At 38.5% G+C, this 17,151-nt stretch overlaps 1 protein-coding gene across 8 annotated transcripts in view; it reads right to left on the reverse strand.

Annotated features, from left to right (window-relative positions):
- Dock3 (dedicator of cytokinesis 3) overlaps nucleotides 1-17,151 on the reverse strand; it is a 299,780-nt gene that overhangs the window by 175,232 nt on the left and 107,397 nt on the right. For 7 of the 8 annotated variants that reach the window (XM_031343655.1, XM_031343658.1, XM_031343657.1 and 4 more), the window contains one exon: nucleotides 2,142-2,290. The exons of the other annotated variant lie outside the window; for it this stretch is intronic. In XM_031343655.1, the coding sequence (XP_031199515.1) occupies nucleotides 2,142-2,290 (149 nt within the window). The remainder of the gene's footprint in view (nucleotides 1-2,141; nucleotides 2,291-17,151) is intronic. 8 annotated transcript variants of the gene reach the window in all.

Here is a 17,151-nt window from a genome sequence, read left to right on the forward strand (position 1 = left end):
CCTTTGAGTTCAGTATGATTACTTTCTTTTGTAAGAAAAGCTGTTTTTCTATCTAAAGACCTTTAAGAATTTCTACTCATTCCTGGAATTTTTTAAAACTCTTTAGTATATGTTAATCTGGAGTGCATCTGTCTTTATCTCCATCCATTACTTTAACTGACCAGCGATTCCTTTCTATCTGGAAGCTGCTAACTGTGCTCCAGGACTTCTCTGTCTTTATAAGCACTTCCTCACTGTCTTTGCTCTTTTTCTGGGAATTAGAATTGATCTTGAACTTCCTCGGTAATGATTCTCTAACAGTCAATATATTCAGTGAATTATTCTCCATTGTTTTTGTTTTATTTTCAAGGAAATTACATAAAATTTATCTGAGTGATTTATTTTAGAAATCATATTCTTCCTTCTTTCTTTAGTGACTCTAATTATACATAATGAGCCTTCTTGATTCTCTTTGAAAATACTAGAGGAGTTTGTTTCGTTCTTAAAGTTTTTAGTGAACTTCCATTTCTCTTAAAGGACAAGTCATTTCCCTTGGGACCAGATATTTTTTTAATCCTGGTTTCCCTCTTCCTTAAGAGATAAATTATTTAAATGTCAGTAAAATCTGATTGTTCATTTATATATAAAATGCACTGGAAAAATGTAGAAAGTTTTGTGCATAAATAGATGACTGGCAAGCTTTCTTTTCTGGTAAGAGTAGAGGACCTGGTCATTATATAAAGCCTTTTAATGCTACAATACATGAGGTTCTAATTCTTCCTCCAGTTGCCCAGTTGAGGCTGTTAGTTTCTAATATAAAGGTAAAACAACTGGCTATTAATTCTTCTCAAGAAATGATTATTCTTCATACAAACTTTAAAATCAACAATGTGACCTTTTAAGACCCCTCTCATATCCCCTGATTCTGGGAGTTTCAGAGCAGACTGGCTCCAACATTAGCTGAAGTTCTCTCTACCTATATTGGCTTCTTCAACTGTCAGCAACTTATTTCCTATCTTTCAGAAACAGATTCACATGTCTCATTTACTGCTTTCTTTTCTATCATACCAGAACGCTTTGGCTGGAAGATGTGAATATAAATATTTAAATATATTTAGACAAACATGTATGTGTGAAGTAGGAAACAAGTGGTTGCTTCAAAGTTCAGTGGACATGAACAATTATTAAATTTATGAAGAAATACAACTTTAACCTGTATCAATTTATAAAGACAAAGTCTCAAATTTTTATTTTTAAAGATTTATTTTTATTTTATGTGTATGGGTGTTTTGCCAGCATGTATGTCTTTGCACAATGTGCATGCCTGATGCCAAAGAAGCCGTACGTGAACAGCAGATCCCCTAGGACTGAGGTTGCACACAGTTTTGAGCTGCCATGTAGGGTGCTGTCAATCGAACCCTAGCCCTCTGAAAGAGTAGCCTGTGGTTTTAACGACTGAGCTATCTTTCTAGCCCTCAAACTTTATTTTAAGGGCACAGAAAATCATCATATTCACTGTACAAATGCAGGAGTCTTTCTGAATGACAAATGAGTTAAGAGTATTCTGAAATGTAAGTCTTTACTTATAGGTTATACTTATTCAGTTTCATTGTATGGGTATAAAATATATAAAGAACACTAATGCTTCTCTCTTTCACACACACAGACACACTCACACACACAGTATACATTTATTTGTTGTGTGTGTAGGCATGCAGATGCCCCAGCAAAAGTCAAAGAACTTGCTGTAGTTATCAGTTTCTCTTCCACCTTGTAAGATCTGGAGATTGAACTCAGCTGGAAAGGTTCAGTGGCAAGTGTCTTTATCTGCTGAGCCATCTTCACAGTACCAACTTCCCTTTTCTCTAAGCACCACAAAATCTTTTGATGTATACTGTAGTCAGTGAGGTTTAAAATAAAGGAATCGAATCTCCTGGAAGACCACTCAGAGGATAACCCAGCCCAATTCCTTAATTCTTTGAGAATTCCTAAGAAAACTTCAGACTAGAACCATTGATAACTAGGGAAAAAATGACCTAGCAAAACTGTGTGGATGATATATTATCTTTTAATCATTAAAGAGAAGCTTAGATCAAGTTTAAACTCTATGAGGACTGAGTTACAAGGAAACTGAGAGATGCCCAAGTAATAGTCATACTTACTCATTACCCCAGTCCAGACGCACGGTGATGTGCCGCTTAACCTCCCGCACCTGATCCTGGGTCAGGTGACCAGACAGTAGCTGCCTTCTCAGGTCAATAAGTTCATTCATCACATGGCGTAGTTTGTAGAAAAGATCTACTTTGTGTTTCTGAAAGGTATTTTGGTGTGGGTGAAATATAAAAGGGATATGGAAAGGGAATGAAAAGAGAAAGAAAAATAGTTAAACTGTGGAAAGTGTTCATTTCCCTCAACTGTAAAGGCAATGTAAGAAGGAGAATACGTAGAAACAAAAAGGCACTTCCTACTTTCTAAAATCTTGTACACAGTGATACCTAATAAGGCAGTATCTGCATCATCAAAAAAGCACCCCCTCTACCCAATCCTAGACCACTCATCTCAAGTAAATCAAAGTTATTAAGCTTAATCAGAAAAGTAACTTACACAGGAGCCCAAGGCTGATTTCACAGCGGAAGTAATAATGCCCCTAACAGCAAAGACTTCGACCATCTGGCAACACCTCTAGTTTCATCAGGAGGGATAGTCAAGTTAAAGGAAGGAGAGATTAGAATTAACTGCCCTATTTTGAAGCAACTAAGGTTTCCTATAAAGCCAGTCTCTGGGGTGAGATTTCTTTCTTGGTTTCTAGGCCTCATCTAGCTTTCTAATTAGCCTCTTTTAAACAGTGTGTGTCCCTAGAGTGGGAGGTCTCTACTCCTTTCAGCTAATAAAGATCCTTACGATTACAAAAGTTAAGTAGAAACATCATAATGAACTTAATTAAGGGCATTATAATGTTTATTACCTTGCAAGTAAATAAAAAAACACAAAAGACTAAGTACTCAGTAAATGCTTCAAAAACTGTTCTTAAGAATATAAATTTAAAGCAGGGCGGTGGTGGTGCACGCCTTTAATCCCAGAACTTGGGAGGCAGAGGCAGGCGGATTTCTGAGTTCGAGGCCAGCCTGGTCTACAGAGTGAGTTCCAGGACAGCCAGGGCTACACAGAAAAACCCTGTCTCCAAAAAAAATAAAATAAAATAAAAAAATAAATTTAAGAACTGGAGTCTTATTTCACAGAAGCAAAATCTTGACTTTTGAATACTTAGGATTCTATTTCAGAGAGAAACATGATTTTATATGATTGTTAAAGATATTAAAGTATAACCAAGAATTATTAAAGAATGCTTTAATAATCAATCAACAAATTCTATAGATGCAATTTTCCAAGTACTTTTGTTCCATAATCACTTGATTCCATGGGCCAAAAGGAACGACTGTATTGTCACAGAAAGGAAAGACCCCCTAATATAAGTAATGACACAGAGAGAAATTTCATGAAATGGCTAAAGTATTCTTAGAGAAAAAGCAAGATCATCAGCTGAGAGTGATACAAAGGGACGCTGAAACTTTAGAAAACTTGAACCAGTTTTTCAGGGAATGCTGATTTGAATTAGAGGATGAAGGAGTTTCAGCTTCAAGGTAGTTCTGAGATTTGTGAACAGTAACTAAGAGTAGGGTTCTTTTTTTAGGCCAAGCGTAAGGGAGTGTACTGATATCAGTGCATGACATATGTCTACGTATGTGCTATGATTTATTCTTTTTAAAGATGTATTTATTTTTACTTTATATGTACTGATGTTTTGCCTAAATGTATGTCTATGTAGCAATTCCAAGCCTGGTGCGCACAGAGGACTCAAGAGGGCACCAGATATCCCTGAAACTAGAGTTACAGACAGCTGTAATCTGCCATGCTGGTGCCGCGAATCAAAAGTCTTCTGGAAAAGCAGCCAGCACTTTTTATTGCTGAGCCATCTCTGTAGCTCATGTATTTTGTGCCACACCAAATTTACATATCAAAATCCTAAACCTTAAGACAATAGTATTAGGAGGCAGTACCTTTGCAGAGATCATTAAAGTCATGAGGGCAGAGCACAATTAGCATTAGTGCCCTTGTAGAAGACTGGTCCATGGAGTTTGTTTCTTCTACTACACTATGTGAAGATGTAGTGAAAGATGTCACTTATGTGGACATGAGCTCTCCCATGACAATAACTGTGTCTTCATCCTTAAGACTTCCCAAATTTCAGAACTGTGAGAAATAAACTTCTGTCCTTTATAATTTATGGAATTTTTATATAGCAGCCTTGATAAACTAAGAGTGTGATATATATGTATATAATTACATATATGGGTATACACACATATAAGCATATACACATATACACATACATACATAATATATGTGCTACACTGATACAGTCTTTAAAGAATTATAAACAATTATTTGTGCTCATAATAAGGACTTTCTATATTAAAATTTCCAGAAATAATAATAGCTCCCAGGCCCTGTTCTTGTATAATAATGTAACACTGACAGTTGTATAGGGAAAGATAGTGGGTTTTCTCCATGAATCTAGGCAGGTCTTCAGACCATTCTAAGCAATAGAACATGACAGAATTGAACTAAGTCAGTTGTGAGCCCAAAATTAGCCTACTTCTTGCTGTCTCTTAGGATATATAAATAAATGAATGAATAAAGTAGCCAGTCTTTTAAAAGCACAGCTACATGTTGAAGCCACAAGCTGAGATCCTAATAACTTTTCTTAATACCATATACCTAGCCTTGCCAAATCTTCAGATGCCCATTGCCTACCCGGCAACTACCTGACTGCAACAAAATGAAACTGAGAGAAAAAACTGCCCAGCTGAGGCACTGAAACAGTAACAGTTGTCTGAAGCTTCTAGGCTGTTCGTGGTTTGTCACATAGCTCACAGGACTATAACAGCTATACTTTTCATCTAGTAAAAACCCATTCTCATTTAACTATGCAAAGGTGGAAAAACTTGCTCTGGTCTTCTGTGTAAAAATAGAGTAAGAATGAAATGCATAATTATAAAGCAGCATTAGTAACAATCGACACGGTGTCAATTTCTTTTCCAATCTTCTAAACTCAGCTCAGCAGTGTCCTTTCTCTGGGACCTGGTCCTTGCTATGCAGGTGCTTGCTAGCTTGCTTTCACCTATAATAACGTCCTTCCCTAATCTTACCCTAGCTGTTACTAGTGAAACTCATTCTTTGAATTCAAGATAAGAACCTAAAGCCACTGCTTCAGTGGAAGTTCTATGTAGCCAGAGCTTGAACACTAACTACTGAATTAAGCTGGTCCATAACTATATGCACCAGAAGTAAAAAAAAAAAAAAAATGAGCTCCCACGTTGGAATAACTGGATTGTAGTCAACATAACCACCAATAAAACAAAATCAAAATTAAAAAATGGATATGATGGACACTTATAAAAGTTCACAACACTGAGGACAAAGTGATGTTTCATAAATGTTCAGGGAGACGACATGTAAATATGAAGAACTACAGCACTGACAGCGGGACAGACAGCAGAGCCAGAGATGAAAAACACTGAGGCCTTGCATAGTTCTGTAGGGTCTGCTTCTGTTGCTGTGTCTGTTGAAAGTCTCACTGGATGCTAGATGTTGCATGAACTCAAACTCTTAATCCTCCTGCCTCAACCTTCTGAGTGCTGGTTAGTATAAGTATATATATATGCCCACACCTACCTAAAATTCTGTATCTTATTTGTAACAATTTTATATTCATCAAAACTATCAGTCCACAGGTAAGGGCAGGCTAGTACATTTTAAAATAAGAAATGTTAGGATATAAAGTGAGGGATGGGGTTGCCATCCCACAATCACATCACATCTCTGACCCATAATTGTTCCTGTGTGAATTACAGGGATGGAAATAGAGAGGAGCCTGAGGAAAAGAGGGTCCAGCGACAGGCCCAAAGTGGGATCCAGCTCAAGGGGAGGTCCCAAGTCCTGACATTATTACTGATACTATGGAGGGATCACTCACAAAAAGGGACCTACCTAGCAGGACTGCACTCCAGAAGAGCCAACAAGCAGCCAAAAGAGTCAGATACAGACATTTGCACCCAACCAATGGACAGAAGCTGCTGACTCCTGTTGTTGAATTAGGGAAGGCTGAAAGAAGCTAAGGAAAAGGGAGATCCTGTAGGAGGACCAGCAGTCTCAGTTAATCTGGACCCCAGAGATCTCTCAAACACTGGACCACCAAACAGACAGCATACACCAGCTGATAAGAGGCCCCCAACACACATTCAGTTGAGGACTTCCAGGTCTGGGTTCATTCAGAGATGATGCACCTAATCCTCAAGAGACTGGATGCCCCAGGAAGTTTAGAGGTCAGGTGGGGTTGGGGTGGGGACATCCATATGGAGACAGGTGGTGTGGGGAGAAGGTGTGGGATGTGGAGCAGTTGGGAGGGTGGACGGGGGGTGGGGTGGGGGCGGTGAATGAAATATAGAGTGTAAAAACTAAATTAAAAATAAAATAAAAGGAAATGTTAATGTTTATTTTGCATGGCTTGTTTTTCAGAAAACTACTGGTAAAGTGTTTTGTCAAATGAACAAATAAGCCAAGATTAAGGCAAAAGTGGTTTAGACTAAGAGACAAAGGGGCCTAGGAAAGAAACAAAGACATTTTTCAGGACATATTAATGTAGAAGGTGGCAGGGTTCCACAAGACATTGCTGAGAAAAATTACATTTATTAAATATCTAATGTATTGAACACACTCAATGGAGATTTTTATTTCTGCTAAGAGATTAGATTTTAGAAAATGGAGTAAATAAGATCAAGCAGTCAGTACCTGTGAAAACAAGCAATACAAGAAAGGAAGCTCAACCAGAGTTCCTTATTTATGGAAATAATTACACACAGCATAACAACTGTATTTTGACTCAGAAAGCAGTGACACAAAGCTCATGAAGACAGACACACAGACCTTGTGACTGCTGACTACTGACTCAAAGGACGGTGATCTGGAATTTTGGACACAAGGCAGGAAAGGAATGCAGGTGCATGAGCATTCAGTTTAATTATTTTCTTTTACAATAGGAGAAATTGTTAAATACCTAAAGTTTAGAAAAGGCACCCGTTAAGGGAATACTATTAGAAATGTAAGCGAACTAGAACAAAGTAAATACAGACTCAGAATTAGAAGTGGGAAAAGACAACACCAGGACCCAAATTTAATTAAATGACCAGCAGTCCTTAATCTCTAAACCTAAATTCAGGTTTACACTCAGTTCTGGATGTTTTAAAACATAAAACTGAATAACCCAACTATGAAAAGCCATCCTCCACTGCTCACCCCAACTGAGCAGAGGACACAAAGGTGACTGTGAATACAGCCCTCACTCCTTACAACTTAAATATTGATCATTGGAATGAGCAAATCTGTCTAAGTACAATAACTCTCTGTCAGAATCAACACAAAAGCCAGACCACTTGTATGTCTCATTCCTGGAACACATGAGGAATGGAGTGCATTCCACAGCAGAAGGTGGCCCTGGAGAAAGCTCTGTGTCTTAACTACTGCATGGCATTTGTCCACATGTGTATGCTCTTTGTCTCTCAGCTTTCACACTGGAGACAGTACATATGGAGCAGGAGTGGTGGCAGCTACCCTGCCAACCAAGCCTCTGAGGGGTTCTCAGGCGCCCTGTAGCAGTAAAAGAAAAGAAAAAGGCAGAAGGTACATATTTACATCCACTTGTCTAGAAATACAGCAGTAGTCATTTCATACCAGGACCTAATACCAAGGAAACACAAGAGTTCCCTAACGTTTATGGTATGCCTTAGTCTTTTCATTTGGGGGAAGGAAGGGCAAAGGGGGAAGAGAGGGAGAAAAATAATAAATCTATCTGCAATTGTCGTTACTATCACACCTCTGAGTTTGTTCTTTCTCTAATAGACACTGATCTGGACCTGGCCTTCAAATACCATGCAGTTAGCTAGATGAGCTTCTCAACATGACCACCAGCAATCCACTAGCTAACAATGCCCACTAACCCTTACCCGTTCCGTCTTCCTGATGAAATGGACCTTTACTTCTGAAGTGTGTGCTGTTCTGAATAAGCTAAACAAGCCAATGATCATTGTTTTTCTTTTAAAGGAAGATAGTTACTCATAAAGTCCTAAATTTGAACACAAAAGGTTATCAAAAGTCTGAAGAAGTACATGGTATAAAACTATAAAGTTAATATTAATAATAATAATAAATAATTTTCAGTTATCATGAAAAGCATATATGGTTATACATAACTATATGTTGATGTAGAACCATGGCTGTCATTTCCAAGTAAGCATGAGTTCATTTATTCTAGAGCCAATAATAAATGACCATGGAACAGGATTTTTAAACATTTTATGCTTTTTTGTGTACTCTAATTTCCTTCAGCAATTTTTTGGCTTTCAGTGTACAAATGTTTCACTTTCCCAGCTAACTTTATTCCCAACCATTTTACTGGTTTTTATGCTATTATAAAAGAGATTGTTTTCTTAATTTTATTTTCAGATAGTCTGCTAATTTTAATTTTATAGAAATATGAATGACTTTAGTATGTTCTTTCTATCATTAACTTTACTAAATATTTGTTAATTCTAATGAGGTATATGCATGCACACAGATACCAGAGATTTCTACATTTAAGATAGTTCTCTAAAAACAGATAGTTTTGCTTCTATTCCTGGGTGTTTTTAATTTATCTCTTCCCAATTGTTCTGACTTGGGGACTTCCAGAATTAAAGCTATAAAAGCAGGTACCTTTTTCTTGTTCCTATTCTTGGAAGAAAAGTTTCATGTTCTCACCACTGAGTAGATTATAGCTAGCATGCAGGCTTATCACACATGATTTTATTAAGATGAAGTACACTTATTACTGTTAATTACTGTTTAATTGTATCAACTTTACAGGATCTAGAGTGACCTAAGAGATAAACATGAGGGCATATCTCCAAGTTTCTAGACTGGGCTAACTGAGGGAATAAGACTCACCTTATATATGGATAATACTATTCCACCAGCTGATGTCCCAAAGAGAGCTGAGTACCAGTATCCATCTCCTTCCTCCTGACTGTGCTGACATATGACCAGCTGCCTCACACTCCTGCTGCCAAGCCCTCCCTGCCACGATGGACTTCACTATGAGCCTAACCAACTCTTTCCTTCCATAGCGGCTTTAGACCAGCACTTTTCTCTTTACTTTTTCTTTCAGCAATGACAGAACCAGTAAAAATTTTATTTGTTTATTTTACTAAATAACTTTTATCATAAGAGGTACTCTCTTGGTGTTTTACTGCTGTGAACAGACACCATGACCAAGGCAACTCTTATAAAGGACATTTAATCGGGGCTGGCTTACAGGTTCAGAGGATCAGTCCATTATCATCAAGGCAAGAACATGGCAGCACCCAGGTGGGCATGGGACTGGAGGACATGAGATTTTCACTCTTGTTCTAAAGGCAGCTGGAAGAACAGCTTCCAAGCAGCTGGGATGAGGGTCTTAAAGCCCATACCCACACAGTGACACACCTACTCCATCAAGACCACACCTCCTAATAGTGCCACTCCCTGGGCCTTGGCACTATGACATACATATGATGTATATATTAATTATATCTATCATATAAACCATCATATTCTACTCCCTGGACCCCTTAGGCTTGTTCAAATGCATGAGTCTATGGGGGCCATACCTAGTCATAGTATAATAAAAAAGTACATTTAATCCAACTCTCAAAGTCCCCATAGTCTATAGCACTCTCACAATGTTAAAGTCCAAAGTTCAAAGTCTCTTCTGAGATTTATTCAATAACTTAACTGTAATCCCCAAAGCAAGATAGGAAACCAGCTGGACAAACTCCAAACTCCACATCTCCATGTCTGATGTCAAAGGGGTCTTCAGATCTCCACTCCTTTTTCATCTTTGTTGACTGCAACAAGGTTCTTTCTCCTGGGCTGGTTCCTCCCCCTGTTAGCAGCTTTCCTCTGCAGGTATCCCACAGCTCTGACATCTTTAATATTTAGAGGTCTCCAAGTCAATTCCATGTTCACAGCTTCTTGTTCCAATGCTCTGTATCCACACATGATCTTCTGGGCTCCTCCAAAGGGCTGGTGTCACGTCTCCAACTCTGCCCTGTGTAGCACTCTAAGCATTGGTTGACTCCACTTCTCTGCTGCTGCTGTTCTTGGTGATCCTTCCACAGTACTGACATTTCCAATACACTGGGGTCTTCTGCTGCTACTAGGCTTCACCAATAGCCTCTCATAGGGCCCTCTTCAAGGTGCCAAGCATCAACTTCTTTGCATGACCCCTTCAGTCCTGGACCATCAACTGCAACTGAGGCTGCACCCTCACCAACAGCATTCCCTGGCCTCTCACAGTGCCAAGCCTCAACTGCTCTCCATTACCCCTTCATACCTTCAAAACCAGTACCACCTGGGTGATTCTTACACATTACCAAGTCCAGCTAAAGCACAATACAAATTTGCTATCTCTAGAACACAGCTTCTTTGTGCTCTCAGAAAATAATTCCCAGATTTCACCTCAGTGATGCTGGTCTCTTATTAATCACCAATAATGTCTTAGCTCCAGCTCACCAGCATCAATTGTCCCAATAGTCCCCTTCTCTTCTTGACTATAAAGCCAGAGCCAAATGGCCAAAGCTGCTGAGTTCTGCTGCTTGCTGGGGCTGGAACATGTCCCCCTTGTTCTATTATATTATCATGAGTTTCTGTTTTCCAACTCCTTTACTTTTTACTTCATAACCTTGACTGTCCTGGAACTTGCTCTGTAGATTGACCCTGAACTCAGAGGTACTGAATTTTGCTAAATGCCTTTCTTACATCTGAGATGATGATTCTCCTCTTTCTTCTGCTAATGTGGCACATATCCCACAAGATATGAGTTATTTAATGAAAATCTCAATGTCACTCACAGGTTATCTCCCAATTATTTAGTAGCCAGGGAAAAGTCAGAGGCACCCTAAACAAAGCAGGCTATTTCTATTTCTCTTGGTTGTTTATCATAAATAGATAGTAAGGCCCTAATTGCTGAAAACACATTCCCATCATAAGACATAAAGAAATCCATACTACACTTAATGGTAAACTTTCATTGTGATGGAAAGCACTATGCAGGCTACTAGGGGAGAGGAAGGAAAGACATCAGTGGTCTGACCAGCACTAGACCCTGCCCAACTGATTTCTTGACTAAATTTGAAGTCTGCTCCATAGGAGATAATTCAATGCCTAGTCCTCAAAACTTAAGAACCCATAGCTAGGAAGCCACAGGCACCTGGAGACAACCTACTAGTGTTATTTTATTAAAAGGGAATGTTGTCAAACTCCAATCTAAATATTTATGTTTATATTTATAGATTGTGTGCTGGTTTCAACTTTGGTCAGACGAACTTCTTAGTGGGGAGTAGTTAACATAGACACTTGGGTGTAAGACAAAGTGCTAAGAATGAACTGATTAAGCACTCAGCCATAGATGTATCAACCCCCTTCCTCATGCTCAGGCGTCATCATAGAAGAGTGGGCACAAGTTTAAGAGCTAGAGGATAGGGAGGAGTGCTATGACATGTTGGCCTCAGTATATGACACTGTTATTCCTCATGAACCACAGCAGCCACACAAGAGCTTAGCCACAGTGGGCAACACAAGAGCTACACAAGATTTAAGTATGTTTAAAATTCCAACAACAGGCAAAGGAGGTGGCTCTTGACGCCCCTACCAGAGAGGCCAGTAACAGCTGACAGCTGCTGAGAAGTCACTTCTCTTGACAAGATATATTATATAAACGTATGAAATTTTCAAATACATATCGTGTGTGTGTGTGTGTGTGTGTGTGTGTGTGTGTGTGTGTGTGTTTGTAAAAAGGCAAGAAATATATGCGTGTAAAGTTTGCTTTGAGATAAACTTTTCCTTAAAAACCCATTTGCTCCTCTAAGGCTTCAAACTATTCTCATCCCCTACATAAGACTTCATTGTCTTTCTTCTTTGATTTTGGGGAGAATTTAAGAAGGATTTATACTACTTCTACTCCACAAGTTTGGCAGAATTCACCTGTGAAACTCTTATTTGCTACTAGTCTACTCAATCTTCTTCCTACATTGTCCAGTCCTTGAAGGCCATCCTGTCTCTTGGGAATTTATGTACTTCAGTTTGCCAATTCACTAGCACATAGATATTCATAATATGTCCTTATCTTTTTATTAGTAGAATAAGATATAATACATCTTTCAGTTCAGATGTTATGTATTTGCTGTAATTTCTGGGAGTCTTATGCTGTAGCCCATGATGCTGACCTGAGACTCGCGATGATCCTGCCTCAGCTGCTGTGTGCTGGGATTACATGCAGGCAGCACTTTGCTGGCCCTGTTTTTATTTATATAGACTCTCCTCTTGGTTAAATGGCTCATCTCACCTTTTCAGTTTCTGGAATGGTATTTAATTTTCTTTTTGCATTCATGTTTGAAAACTTTATCAAACTTCATCAAAAAATTTTACTGTTTTGTTGGTGTTTGTTTGTTTTAGGTGGGATCTTACTATGGTATATGTAGCCCTGGCTGGCCTGAAACTCTACATAAAACAGACTTGCATTTAAATCACAATTATCCTTCTACCTCTACCTCCTGAGTGATTAAAGTTGTATACCACCATACTCATCTAATTTTTTTCTTCTTTTTCTATTGTCTTTGTTCTATTGCCTATATATCTGAATTTCACAAACTACATATATCTAAGGTCTTGACTATCCCAGATAAAACTAAAAAAATTACCAAAAGAATATTTGAAAAATACTTAAATCACACATGGAGTGACCTATTAATTAGTCCAAAGATAGACAATCCTAGCTGGCATACTAGTTACAAATTTGTTAGTGCAGACAATCCCAACATGAGCCAGACTGTAACAAACCAGGAGAGGTGGCAACTCCTGAAGCTCCTGCGGTATCTGATTAGCAGAAAATTGGAGGAAAAGTCATTTAAAGTTACCATAGCAAGACACCAGGCCACATATAATACATGAACACACATGTTTCAGCATGAACTCAAATATTCCTTCATGGTATGAATTCATATGGCCAACTTAACAGTGATACATAAAGATGGTCAAATGCCATTTTGTTGATTTTTTTTTATTTTGAAGATTTTATCTTTTTAATTGTGTGTGTATGTGAGTGTAAGTACCTGAGTGCAGTCTCCAAAGAAGCCAGAAAAAGAGTATGAGATCCCCCTGTAACTGGAGTGGTTGCTAAGCAGTCCTGTGTAGATGCTAAGAACCAAATTCCCATTCTTAATAAAAGCAGTGCATGCTCTTAACTGCTCAGCCCTTTCTCCTGACCTCAAATGCCAGTTTTGAACAAGTCTTTTTTGAAAACATTAACAACTTCACACACACACACACACACACACACACACACACACACACAAAGAAGGAAACAATTTTTTAAAACATTCAACATGTTGCCCAAACTTGTTTCCAATTTCTTGTGTAGCTTAGGTGGCTTCAAGGTCCTGATTCTCCTGCCGTGGGCTCTGCAATGCTGGCATAATGGTCAAGGTCCTGATTCTCCTGCCGTGGGCTCTGCAGTGCTGGTATAATGGTCAAGGTCCTGATTCTCCTGCCGTGGGCTCTGCAGTGCTGGCATAACGGTCATGGTCCTGATTCTCCTGTTGTGGGCTCTGCAGTGCTGGCATAACGGTCATGGGCCATCATTCTGTTGTTTGTTTGTTTACTTTTTCTTTTTTCTTTTTTTTTAAAAGATTTATTTATTTTTATTATTTAGTTTATGTATATGAGTACACTGTAGCTGTCTTCAGATGCACCAGAAGAGGGCATCAGAACTCATTACGGGTGGTTGTGAGCCACCATGTGGTTGCTGGGATCCAAACTCAGGACCTTTGGAAGAGCAATTAGTGCTCTTCCTGCTGTGCCATCTCACCAGCCCCATTACTTTTTCTTTTTTAAGACAGAATTTCTCTGTGTAGGCCTGGCCTTCCTGGAACTCATTCCATAAGCCAGGCTGGCCTCACAGAGATCAACCAGTCTTTGCTTCCTGAATGCTGTGATTAAAGGTGTGTACCACCACTGCCTGTCTGTGCCATCATTATTAAATTGCTCTTGAAAATTCTTCAAATAAGGTAGCTGATCTGGATGATAAAATTAAAAATATTTAAAATTGTATTTAGGGTAAAAAAAATTACTTAATGACCCAATTGCAGTTTCATGAAGAAGTAGCATTGCCAACATAAGCCTATAAATCAGATTACATAGGAATCAGTTTACAATTTAGAGCAAATGCAACACAATGGAAACTTAATAGAAAATATAACGTAGAAGTGTTGTACTATAAGATACCTTTGATATTTCACTCCCCAAACACTCAGGATTACAAATTCATTTGTCTATAGCAAAAGAGCAGTTCTCTTAATATCAAACAAGTGATAGTTGAGTTAGAAGCCACAAGTAACATTGTGACATATTGCTCTTCTTGACCTGCTTGCTTTGTGGGACTGAGCAACTGCTAGATCCTTGGACTTCCACTCACAGCTGCTGCTGACCATTGTTGGGAGTTGGACTACAGACTGAAAGAAAATTTGGAAGGGGCTGATGGATCCACTGAAACATGGTTCCCTCAGCTTCTCCAGCCCCAGACCATTAATGGAAATGGGCATGGAGACAGGGAAAGTCACCAGAAACACAGCAAACCTCCAGCTAATGGACAAAAGGAGATATTGAGCGTATCATCACAAGTCAGGTCTGCCCATCTGGGGCCAAGTTAAGGCCTTGTGCATCAAGGGAGGAGTCACCTTCTGCTTGTGACTGGGCTGTGGGGTTGTAACAGGCTCACGCACTCATCTGAAGGAACTGCATTTACTTTTTCCTTGGGATTTAAATCAATTCCTATCTGTAAAGGACATAACATTTGTTTTCCTATTAAAGTCAAACATAGGCTTTTGAAGATATTGTCAGGATATTTCAGATCAATGTAATAATGTAGCTAATAGTACTGGGCATAGTTGATCCCTGTACTTAATGCCAGAGTATAAGACATAATACTTTATTCAATCGAATATTATTCATTATGTTTATAATTTGCTTGCTTATGGAATACTCACACACCACCAATTAGATTTATCTGCAACATCTCAAATCAAAACCACTCTGGATATTCTGCTATTAAAAAATTCTTAAGAGAGTCAGCCAGGTAGTTGTAGTGCATGCCTTTAATCCCAGCACTTACAAGGCAGAAACAGGTGGATCTCTAAGTTCAAGGACAGTGTGGTCTACAGAGCAAGTTCCAAGACAGCCAGGGCTACAAAGAGAAACGGTCTCAAAATAATTAATTAATTAAAAATAAATAATGAGGTATCAAAACACAATCCAAGAATGATTTTGAGTACTTGTAAGAAAACTCCAAGAAAACAAGACCAAGAGTCTTGTGACCTCAGTTTCTTCAAAAGCACAGACTTGCTCTTGGAGTGTGCTTTCATGCCCCCCCCAGATGCAGCAGATAGGAGTGAGCTCCCTTTAAACCACTTATTATGGTTGGCTATTATTTGCTTATATGCCTCTACAAAAAAACACGTTTTTGCTATGTGGCTTGTCCTTGATTGTACACTTTTCTAAGTGACTCTTCTTAACTCTCAGAGTATAAATTGTCTGATCCTCTGAATAAAGTTGGCGACTGCATGAAAAAAAAAAACCATTGTGACATATTTTCTGGGTGTACATGTATTTTTTAAAAATTATCATTTTTTTTAATATGATGGACATTTTTACTATGTTAGTCCTACTGATCCATGAGCATGAGAGATCTTTCCATCGTCTGATAACTTCTTCAATTTCTTTCTTAAAAGACTTGAAGTTTTTGTCATAAAAGTCTTTCACTTGCTTGATTAGAGTTACCTTGGATATTTTATATTATTTGTGGCTACTGAGAAGGGTGTTGTTTCCCTGACTTCTTTCTCAGCCCATCTGTCATTTATATATAGGAGGACTACAGATTTCTTTACTTAATCTTGTATCCAGATTCTTTTCTCAAGGTGTTTATTATCAGCTGTAGGAATTCTGTGGTAGAAGTTTTGGAAAAGAACTTCCAGAGGCATCACTATCCCTAATTTCAAGCTGAATTAGAGCTACAATAAGAAAAAAACACATGGTATTGGATTAAAAACAAACAGGCTGATCAATGGAATGAATCAAAGATCCAGACATAAATCCACACACCTATGGATACTTAGTTTTTCATAAAGAAGAACAGACTATGTGAGAGTGCAAACAGGATGTCTGCATGTGGAAGAATCCAAATAGATCCATATCTATCACCCTGCACAAAGATCAAGTCCAAGTGGATCAAAGTTCTCAATATAAAACCAGACACACTGAACCTGATGGAAGAAAAAGTGAGGAACAGACTTGAATGAACTGACGCAGGAGATAACTTCCTGAATAAAACACCAAAAGCATAGGCACTAAGACTAATTCATGGGACTTCGTGGAATGCAAAAGTTTCTGCAAGGCCAAAGACACCATCAATAAGACAAAATAGTAGCCTACAGAAAGGGAAAAGTGTTTCACCAATTCCACATCTGGTAGGTCTAATACCCAAAACAGATAAAGAACTCAAAAAACTAGGCATCAACAAAATGGAGTAGAGACAGAGCAGTGACGGTGTACACCTTTTATTCCATCACTCAGGAGGGAGGCAGAAGCAGGCAGATCTCTGTGAGTTTGTGGCTGGCATGGTCTACAGAGTGAGTTCCAGAACAGTGAAGGCTACACAGAAAAAGCATGTCTGGACAAACCAAAAAAAAACAGAACAGGGGATTTAAACAAAGAATTCTCAACATAGAAATCTCAATGGTGAGAAACATTTAAAGAAATGTTCAAGGGGCTGAAGAGATGGCTTAGTGGTTAAGAGCACTGGTTTTTCTTCCAAAGGACCCCAGTTCAATTCCCAGCCAACCGTGGCGGCTGTCTGTAATTCTAGTTCCATGGGATCCAATACATTCACATAGACATAAGTGCAGGCAGAATACCAATATACATAAAAATAATTAATTAATTTAAAAATATTTTTTAAGTGTTCAACTTCTTTAGCTGTCATGGAAA

This window comes from Mastomys coucha, unplaced genomic scaffold (assembly GCF_008632895.1).
Source record: "Mastomys coucha isolate ucsf_1 unplaced genomic scaffold, UCSF_Mcou_1 pScaffold23, whole genome shotgun sequence".
NCBI lineage: Eukaryota > Metazoa > Chordata > Mammalia > Rodentia > Muridae > Mastomys > Mastomys coucha.